Source organism: Pygoscelis adeliae, unplaced genomic scaffold (genome assembly GCF_000699105.1).
Source record: "Pygoscelis adeliae isolate BGI_AS28 unplaced genomic scaffold, ASM69910v1 Scaffold34, whole genome shotgun sequence".
Classification (NCBI taxonomy): Eukaryota; Metazoa; Chordata; class Aves; order Sphenisciformes; family Spheniscidae; genus Pygoscelis; species Pygoscelis adeliae.
Window position 1 is genome coordinate 1,811,680 of NW_008824658.1, and position 10,062 is coordinate 1,821,741.

At 47.0% G+C, this 10,062-nt stretch overlaps 2 protein-coding genes across 2 annotated transcripts in view; both read left to right on the forward strand.

Moving 5' to 3' along the window:
• The window catches only part of DCTN4 (dynactin 4 (p62)), a 10,624-nt gene extending 584 nt beyond the window's left edge, over positions 1 to 10,040 (forward strand). The window contains 11 exon segments of the mRNA XM_009322638.1: positions 1 to 124; positions 1,051 to 1,094; positions 1,851 to 1,958; positions 3,527 to 3,600; positions 3,961 to 4,073; positions 5,419 to 5,528; positions 6,578 to 6,651; positions 7,051 to 7,105; positions 7,601 to 7,708; positions 8,109 to 8,206; positions 8,934 to 10,040. Of these exon segments, the coding sequence (XP_009320913.1) occupies positions 1 to 124; positions 1,051 to 1,094; positions 1,851 to 1,958; positions 3,527 to 3,600; positions 3,961 to 4,073; positions 5,419 to 5,528; positions 6,578 to 6,651; positions 7,051 to 7,105; positions 7,601 to 7,708; positions 8,109 to 8,206; positions 8,934 to 9,147 (1,122 nt within the window). The 3' untranslated portion in view covers positions 9,148 to 10,040.
• The window catches only part of RBM22 (RNA binding motif protein 22), a 9,319-nt gene continuing 9,121 nt past the window's right edge, over positions 9,865 to 10,062 (forward strand). The window contains exon 1 of the mRNA XM_009322744.1: positions 9,865 to 9,894. Within this exon, the coding sequence (XP_009321019.1) occupies positions 9,865 to 9,894 (30 nt within the window). The remainder of the gene's footprint in view (positions 9,895 to 10,062) is intronic.

Below are 10,062 nucleotides of genomic sequence, written 5' to 3' on the forward strand. Positions count from 1 at the left end.
CCGGTCGTTCGTGCTGCGCTCCGTGACGGCCCTGCCAAGACTACCATGAAGAAAGCGTATTACTTGGCCTGTGGATTTTGCCGCTGGACTTCCCGTGATGTTGGCATGGCAGACAAGTCTGTCGGTAAGTGGCAGTCAAAGACAGAAAACTGAGTAACAGCAGGAGCCCAGTATGTGTTTTGAAGGTGACCGACAATCAAATTAGTTTCTGGCCGTACAATATACGTAATATCTGTCTAGGTTTTGAGTCATAGTTGGAAATTCACAGGAAAATGGTTTGTTGCTGAAGTCTCATCTGAAGAGCTGAGCTGAGTTAGTGCAACATGTGACCCGCTTTCATGCTCGTGTTACCTGACTAGCGAGAAAGCTGTCAAACAAGGGGCTTTTTTAGTTGATGCGCTCTCCCCACAGTTGAGATCTTATTTTTGTGCCTTCAGAGACTTTGAAGCCGCTCAGTCTGACAGCATAAACATCTAATTTATTTTGTTACTTTTGTTCACTTAGGCTTATTCCAGAGTTGCTAGTTAGTGTTTGTACTTGGTTTTTCTCTTCATGACAGCACTGGAACAAAGCTTTCATCTATTTCTTGGTGCATAAGACATGCAGAAAATACTGCCGGGCTCCAGAAATGGGGCCGAATAGACCAAGCAGATCCTCTTTGACTTCCAGTGTTGATGTGACTGAAGACTGGGAGCTGAAGATGCAGGGACATGGGCAGCCAGTAATAAGAGAATGTTCTTGTAAACTCATGTACCTGCTGCTAAAGTGACTCCTAGGTCCTGTCCTAAGTATCTCTCAAAGAGCAGTTGTGTAAAAACACAGTATAAAAGCTGGTGAAGCACCTTCAGCCCAAACCTCCCTCCGAAAAGCTTTCAGAGGTGTATATTTGTGCAGGCGTGAACTCAAAGAATTGCAATGGTAAGTGTAGTGAAAATAGGGAATGTCATATTTCATGAGTAAGACCAAGATAGTTGGGTGTTAGATGTGATTTCTGTGTGGAGTCTGGAAATCTTCTCCTGAGGACTTTGTTTTTTCTCTTTCTCGTTGCAGCTAGTGGTGGCTGGCAGGAGCCGGAGAATCCTCACACTCAGAGGGTGAGTGAGGGGGAAGGCCATGCTTCGGCTGAGATGCATCAGCTAGAAAGAGCTGTTAGAGACACCAGGCCCTCTCAATCACTTTTTATGCATCTATATGATCCCTCAGATACCAGTTCCAGTTCCTAACCTTCACCTTGACTGAATTCGGCGGAAGGAAGGCCTCTTAGAGGCTCTCTGTGGAAATCACAGTATAAAAAGAAGAAACTCAGTTGAAAACATCATATCTAATAGCGCTGTTAAAATGACACCAATGAATATGCTGCGTATGTATGTGAAAAAAGCTGTTTTCTGATCAAGAGTGTGTCTAGGATCTGGAAAACAGAGCTGCACCTTTACTACCCTTCCCTGTCACCAGTTAGGGCTCTACACTAAATGTGATCAGCCTCGGAGCGGGGGGAAAGATGCTGTTTGCTCCACTAATCCACATTGCTCGTTTTTGGCCACAGGACATTACTCTGTCCAGTCATGGAAAATGCGTGAACAAAGTCTGAGTTGCCTAACTGCAACGTGAGGATTGGACACTGCTCTCCGATAAACGTCATTCCCAAAGGAGGGTCAGTTTGTCACCCGCAGTGGGGGTTAAGACATGTTAAGACACACAGGCTTCTTTAATGCGTATCCTTCAAAGTACAGCTAGTACAAGGAACAGAGTGAAACAAGTAGCAGGAACCCCAGCTTGTTCACAAGCAAATAGCAGGTGATCTGGCGTTTGTTCCCCTTTCACAGGGTACCTGTTCCTTTTCATCCCTCCAGATTAACAAACTGGTTGAGTACTACCAGCAGTTGGCTCAGAAAGAGAAGATCGAGCGGGACCGGAAGAAGCTGGTGCGGCGCCGGAACTACATGCCCCTGGCCTTTTCGGTGAGCTGGGAGTACCATGCTCTCAGAGCAGGAAAAGTGATGCGCAACCGCCTCAGCTTGGAAAATTAGATAGTTGGTAGCAAGATAGGGCTACTCAGCTTTTTTTTTATTGAGAACAACGTGAAGAAAATGTGCTAGGGCACATGGGTTTCTTTGGGGACAAGTAGTTTTACACCCATTATTGTGTATTACATTGCCTCTCTCTCTAACAGCCCTCTCTGATAATGCCAGAAGGGTTTATACTTGCCATGCAAAGGAATATGTTATCCAGCAGTGAGATGCAGTGCAACCGCAGTCACGATACCGGTGGTAGCTCTTTCTCAGGACAGTTGCATGCCACAGCTCAGTAACAGTTAGATCAGGATAGTCTGGCACTTTTCTGCATGAAGTCTCAACTGAAATTAACCTTAAGACTTGGTTGTGGCTTGAATGACTTGTTTATCGTAACTGGCAGGTAAATGCTTACTTTGTTTAGCTGGGTGACTCTGCGTATGCTTGCTACTTCTCAATTAACTGTGCTTGCTCTGTGCCCTTGCTTGTGTCTTATGGCTGCATTTTTTGTCTCCGTTGCTACCTGCTGCTATTTTGGGGGCTCTCCACAGCAACACACTATACACGTAGTGGTAAGTCTTTTCACGGTTTCTGCTGGTGTGTTAAAGCTCTCATGGTACCAACTGAAGGGCAGTAACAGATCCTACTCTTCACCTTGCCTCAGGGCCTCTGACTTGGATGTGCCTAGAACAAACGTACCTGAAGGCTAACTAGTTAGAGGGTAACATTTGTTACAAAAAAAAGTTTGTTTGTTAGCTTACAAACAGGGCAGTGTCTTTGGGTAAGTAGTGCACACTTGGAAAGCAGTCCTTCACAAAGCTTGGCTGAGACGCAGCTGGCTGTCTGCCTGAGGCAAATGGCATTGGCATTAATCTTCTGATCCTTGAAAAATCACCAGGGTAGGCCGATGCTCAGGTTTCTCGTTTGGTGAGAATTCAGGTTTTCAGTCCTGCCCAGAAGGAAGATTTCTGCCTCCAAGCACCCTGTGTTCAGTTCAGCTGTAGAAAGCTGAGGAGTAGCTCAGCTGTTCTTCCAACTGGTGGTGCCTGGCAAGAGAGAGACCTGTAGGTAGCAAGGCTTGTTGTAGGTTGAACCTTCCAGCTGCTTCTAGCAGCGCTACAGAGCACTTCAGATGGATGCATACCCATGTTGACCCAGTTTTTTGGCAGTTGAGCTCTCATTCTCCACTACTTGACATGCAGTTGCTCTGAAGAGAAGATCAAGAGGAAAATGTGTCGGTAGTGCAGGCTGGTGATTTAAGGAAAGAGCAAAAGCTTTATAAGCAGTAGCCGCATCTGTCTCTCCCTGTCTGCAGTCTAGTGGTAATTGTTTTCTCCTTACCAACAGTTTGAGCAGAAAAAAAAAAATCTTGGGAAGCATTGAATACCTTTCCCTTTTTGCTTTTCTTTGCTTGTCTCCCTATGCTTGTCATGCAGCTCAAAGGATGAGTTTGCAGTAGGTCTTTTTGTCCTGGCAGGAAGCAGACCTGAAGCTGACGGTTCCTTTTTTCCTTGCAGGACAAATATGGCTTGGGAACCCGGCTTCAACGCCAGAGGCCCGGAGCGCCGATCAGTGCCCTCGCTGGACTCTCGTGAGTCTCAGGGTTGGGGTTACCTTTGTGGGAAGGATAGGAGGTGTAGGCAACCTCCTACAGAACAGTAAAGCAACTTCAGAAAGATGATGAACGTATTAGCAGATAGCAGTGAAAGGAGCTTTCTTCTTTGGAGCGTTGGAGAGATGTCAAATCCTCGGGCATCTCTGTGCAGCAGCTCCAGACGTTTTGCTTTCTCCTAATAGAAACACGTGACTGCTCACATCCTTGTGCAGTTACTATTGTCGTGCAATTCCAGCTCCCGCTGCCTTCTGTCTCATAATGCAGTTACTGCTGTTGCTGCCTGTCAGAGCACGCGTGCCGTATTTTATGACCGAGTTGTCCCTCACTTTGCTTCAGGCTGAAAGAAGGAGAGGACCAGAAGGAGATCAAGATTGAGCCAGCTGATGCAGTGGAAGAAGTGGAACCTCTTCCTGAGGATTACTACACAAGACCAATCAATCTGACAGAAGGTAGCACCTTAATATTCTGTCACTTTTTGCCCTTACATTTTATAACACGGGCAGTGCCTGGAAACCCGTCCGTAGGGTTCCTAATGGCCCGAGGTTTTAGTAATTTTTATGCTGGGATTGAAATGGTGGGAAATTTGTGACTTTTTAAATGGTAACTTTGAATGGAGCCTCAGCTTCATGTTGTACATGGAAAGCTCAGAGCCAAACACTTCAAGCCTCTTAATGGTTGTTTCATTTTCTTGCTGACCTTAATTTCTCTGCATGTGAAGTGTCAACTTTCGGATGGAGAAAAGAGCTGACGTCCTTTTTCAAATAATAGCAGGAAATAAGGAAGTAGCTGAGCTACTGGGGAGTTGGAACCTTAACTGACCTGTTAAGTAACAATTGTGCATTACTTTGACATCAGCTTGCAACAGCTTGTGTACACTTGCCAGTTATTTAGCTGGCTCACGATTTAATCAGCAAATACTGTAAATTGGTCGACGAAACTTGGGAGCGAATGGGATAAACCAGCAGATACAGGAAGCGAAGTGGACTTCATGCTGAGGCGGCTCTGCGTAGGACAGATGTTCTCGGTAGTCCTGCAGGCCTACGGAGTCCGCCAATAATAATTAATTCATGAAAGGTTTATGGAAAGGGGTAGATCATCTTGGTCTCCTTTTCTCATGAGACTGTCAGCATTGTGAGAGTATGATGCTGGTAAAGAAGATGACTTTCGTGGTTCCCCGCAGCGCGGGAAAGGCTGCCAGGTGGCTCACTGCCTGTTAGACACTGGGAACAGCGAGGAGCCTGTTTTTTGGGAGAAACCCATGGGAAGTTTGGCTGCTGGAGTTCCTTGCCTTGGGAACTATGTAGTCACCAATTCTATGTGTGAGTCTGAGTTATGCAAACTCCTTGCTGAGAAGCTGTATATTGTACTCCTGCAGCACCCAGCTGTGAGGATAACAAAGCTATGAAAACTGATTTGCCCGTGGTGGGGGAAAGAACTTATTTTCTAGATGATTACAAAATTCTGTTTCCACCCCAGCTGAGCTTTGAATAGAGATCAGGGTCCCTTGTTTCTCCTGGGCTGGCACTGATGCTGCTCTAGTGTTACCGTGCCCAGTCAGGGCAGCCCTTTCTACAGCTCTTACCTTCCATTCATTCATTGCTAGAAACGGTGATACTTGCCAGTGGCTTCTGAATTATTGGGTGCAGGTGAAATTAAGTTTCTTAGAGACTGTAGCACATCCGCACACAGTGGGTGGCATGCTTGCTCTTAGGCCAGTTCATGTGTACAATCTAGCTCGAGATTCAGTGCCCGAGTGAGACATTAATTTGGTCTTGCTTTCTGTTGTGCACCCAGTGACGACTCTGCGTCAGCGTCTGCTGCAGCCTGACTTCCAGCCGATCTGTGCTTCCCAGCTCTACCCACGTCATAAGCACCTCCTGATCAAGCGTTCGCTGCGCTGTCGGGTAGGTAATTAAATACAAAAAGGCGCTTTTTCTAGGCTCACAGAACTTGCATTGTGGGAAATGGGCTGTGTATTTCCTCTTAAAAGAAGCTGCTCAAATGCTTCTGGTTGTTGAAAGTTCTCAACCAAATTACTGGTAACAGCACTAGGAGACGAGGGAGGCTGTTGCATCTCTGACGTGATGAAGATTGTGAAAGGGAGACAACGTTGTCAAAGATGCATAAAGATACAAAGGTGGGTTTGCGTAAGGGCCTGTGTGCTCTGCCTAGCCAAGGAATCATAGAAGGCTGCCAGTACAGTCGGAATTAAAAAGTTTCTGCTATTACTAAAGACAAAAATCACGTCAGCAAACATTAGTGAGAGGCAGTGCAGCATACTGAAGATGCCCTTAGAGTGAAGGCAGAAAGAGGATACTTCTGAGAAAAAGAAATCTTCTTCTCTGAGAGAAGAAAAGCAGAGAGCTGGGAAGTGAAGACTGGCAAGAATTAAATCCAAGTTCTGCTGTTGGCTTACTACATGGTCTTTAAAAGGCTGCTTGCTTTCTCAGTGAAACAGGGATATTTATCTAGTTCCCAGAGTAACAGAGCAATATTCTTGTAAATATTTAAGATGCAGAATGCTTTGCAAATGCAGAATATTTTCTCAGAAATAAGTAATGTCAGGCTGAGCCTGTGTTTGAAGAGTAGCTTATGAGGAGATCAGTCTCAAGTTCCAGCTGTTTAATTTTTTAATGGATTCTGAAGCGTAAGTCAGAGGGCTTGCGGGTATTTGTGCCTTCTTCCTGCTGCGGCCAGGGAGTGTCCAAGTGTTTTTAAGCCTGGTTCCAAATCTCGTGTTTCTGAGACCGCACTGATAGTGCTGGATACGCCATTTTCGGAATATCAGTAACTTGACAGAGTTATGGCTACACGCATCCCAGGGTAGTTTTTATGTGCGCTGTGCTAGAGGCCGGTAATGTCATGGCTAGTGGCACTGTGCTTGCAGCTCTGATTCTTCAGTGTGTGACTGGCCACTGTCTTTTGGTGCTGACTAAAATATCTTTGTGTCTAGAAATGTGAACATAACCTGAGCAAACCAGAATTCAATCCAACATCTATCAAATTCAAGATCCAGCTGGTTGCTGTGTAAGTAAGATATGGGGATTGGGGAGAACAACGCCTATCAATACTTAGTTAATGCCTTCTATTTTTGTTTCTTTTGTACTCTTGATTTGACCTCTCGTATGGTTGTGTCATCTCTTAGATTGGTGTAATCACCTTTTTATATATATTTAGCTTATCTGTAATAGGTTTGCTTCCCGATCTACTAAAAAGTTAGCTGAAGATTTTAGCAGTTTGAAAAAGGCACTGCATGCTGTGCCAGCCCCACACGGTAGCAGGAGTTTGTAGGATTAGGCTTATATAGCAAAAGGGCACTTCGTTTTTCTTTTTAATGTAAGCTAAGCTCTAATAGCATTGAATGAGTTAGATGGATGTCTGTGAATCCATCTATCTACTTCAACATTTGCTTTGTTCTTGTTGTAGTAACTATATCCCTGAAGTGAGAATCATGTCTATTCCCAACCTGCGCTACATGAAGGTCAGTAGTTTTTTCCAGAAACATCTTAGGGTGAGACGCAGCCGGGAGGTGTGGATGTGGGATCTTTTTTGGAAGATGACGTGATGCGATGATTGTTCCCTGAGGGCTTCGCTCGCTCCGTTTAGAGAGGGTGCAGGGTTTAAGGGAGTGGTCAGAATAACACTGCATGTACTTGTCACTCTGCAGGAGTAGATTAAGCGTGCAGTGTGACGTCTGGCATCACAAGCACACGCCGGTATCTGAAGAATAAAAGGTGTGGAGTTGAGACCTTGGCTAGATTCCAAGGCCGTGTATTTCTTACATTAAGAAAGAGTGCTGCATGGCATTGACACCTTTCTTATGGACTGGGGGTGTTCGTTACCCATCTCTCGGTGGGATGGATATGTGATGCAATTTTCGAAGGTGCTGATCGGTCACAGAAGATGGAGGTGCTAACAGTAACGGTGAATTTTAGAGTTAACTGCTTCTTGAACTGTGATTCCCGAATATCCCCAGGAGAGCCAAGTCCTTCTGACTCTGACCAATCCAGTGGAGAACATCACACATGTCACGCTGCTGGAGTGCGAGGAGGGAGACCCTGACAACATCAACAGCACTGCCAAGGTATTGTACCCTCCTGCTGTGCGGGCCCAAGCCTCTTCCAAGGCTTTCCACTCCCATTTATCCTTCCACAGGTCACACTTTTCATACGTCTTTCAGTCTCTGCTGACTGTGTTGCATTTTCCTCCTTGGAGCTTAAATGACTGTCACTAATGTAAACACCAGATCATAAAGTATTTTGAAATTGTGTCTGTTCATTGAGATCCAGAACCCGAGGGAGAAATACGTGATTTCGCTGGTAGCGTGGTAACTGGGTGGTACCGGAGCGGAGGAAAGCCGAGGATGAATCACTTTTCTCTTACACCGTAGTAAAGCAGCCCTCGGAAGGGGAAGGCTCTCTCCTGCTCGCAGTGTAGGTCATGATCAGTCCTGAAAGGCTTCTTCTCTTCGTGTTCTGTTTCAGGTGGCAGTTCCTCCCAAGGAGCTTATTCTGGCTGGAAAAGATGCTGCTGCGGAATATGATGAGCTGGCAGAGCCTCAAGACTTCCAGGATGACCCTGAGTGAGTGTTGCCTGTCCTGTAGGGATCCTGTCCCTTAAGGACTTGGCACTTCAACCAAGTAACTCACTCTCCTCTCTGTCTTCAGGACGCTTTGGGTTTTTTTTCAGGTTTTCGTCGGGGGGTGGGGGCTTTTGGGGGGAGTCCGAGATCAGCAATGCAAATCTTTCTGCTTGTGGTTTGGACTGTTCAGGAGGCGTTTGTTCCCTTTGAGGCAAGGTGTGCTGTTACAGCAGTTGAGTTATAGGTGGCGGTACTAATTCTCTCCAGGAATACTCTCTGTAATCCTTTCCTTTGCAAGCAGGGGGTTCACGGTAGCGGTGAGAACTACACGGTAGGTTGTGCGACGGAGTTGCCTCCAGCCTTCAGAATGGAATACGTTCTGCAGCCTCTTACGGGGCAACTTGAGCTGTATGCTGTGGCCTTTCCCTGTTGCACGGCTGGGTACACACCTCCCATGGCCAGAGCAGACACGTTCTGTTTGACAGATGCGCCAGCAGCTGTCAGCATAAAGCAGGGTACCCACGTTCTGATCGTGAGGGGCTGTGGGCCCCCTGCAAAAAGAGCAGCGGGGAGAAAGCTACAAACCAGGGCGGCTGTTCTAGCAGGGCATATTCAGCCCACGGGCCGTAAACGGAGCACCTCTCTTGCGTGGCGTCAGAATAAATCTCTCAGAACAATTGTTTGAGAACTTGGCTGACCCAGCGATCTTTTGTTTTCTGCCTTGCAGCGTTATTGCCTTCAGAAAAGCCAATAAGGTAGGAGTTTTCATCAAGGTCACCCCACAGAAAGAAGAGGGCGAAGTGACCGTGAGTTTCAAGATGAAGCACGAGTTTAAAAACCTCGCTGCTCCAATCCGGCCCAGCGAGGAAGGCGATCATACCTCTGAGGTCATCTGGCTCACCCATCACGTGGAGCTCAGCCTCGGTCCAGTGCTCCCATAAACGCTCCCAACGCTTGCGCCCCGACGGCTGGCCGCAGGACGGACCGTCACAGTGAAGAAAGCACCTGGTGAAACGTTCTGCGAGAGCTCCTGTGTGATGTGTGGGTGTGTGCCACGGGCCCCAGCCACACATCTGAGGGTGCCGTGGTTTGGGATGGTTTGTTCTCTCTCCTCTTGTCGTAGTGCCCACTAACTACCGCTCTGCTTCCCCACGCCGCCACAGGCTAGTTCAACTTGCAGCACGTGTTTCAGCACAGAAAGATCTCGCTTTCTCCAGATTTGCACTACACCTGGCTGAATTTGGTTTTATCAACAGAAAAGAACCCATATGGTTTTTTGTTTGTGTCAGCCCACAAACCTGATGTTACTCAACGGTGAACAAATCCTTTTTCACACAGAGCTATGCCCTTCCTGAACAAATGTTTTAGGAGGTGGCCATGTCTGCTGCGTTATTGGCAAGTTACTGGCAGCAGCGCGGTGCTTTCTTTTCTTGGTTTTCTGCTTCTTCGTAGGATACCTCAGCCGTGGGGGACTGGGACATACAGCCCTACCACTCTGGCACGTGTAGCTTGCTTAGCCAAGGTGGTAGATCTGTTTTCACAAAGGAAATGATCGGTTTTCAAACTCAAAATGTGTAGTGTACTGTAGTGTTTGTGGATTTGACGGGCAGCCGAGCCCGCTGTCAGCCCGCTGCGTTGCAGGTGGATGTGGTAGCGTGATGCGCTGCGAGCTGGGAATTCCGGTTCTGGTACAGGTCTTGACTGAGGCAGGGGTGCTCCGGAGAGGCTGCCTGGCCGTCTTCAGATCAGTTAACGTGTGTTGAGAGGGGTAGCGAGCAGAGCGTGAAACGGGGAGAGCCAAGATTAGGTCTGGTGTACATAGAACTACAGAGGCTGTTTGAGTTCATGCTCTCTCT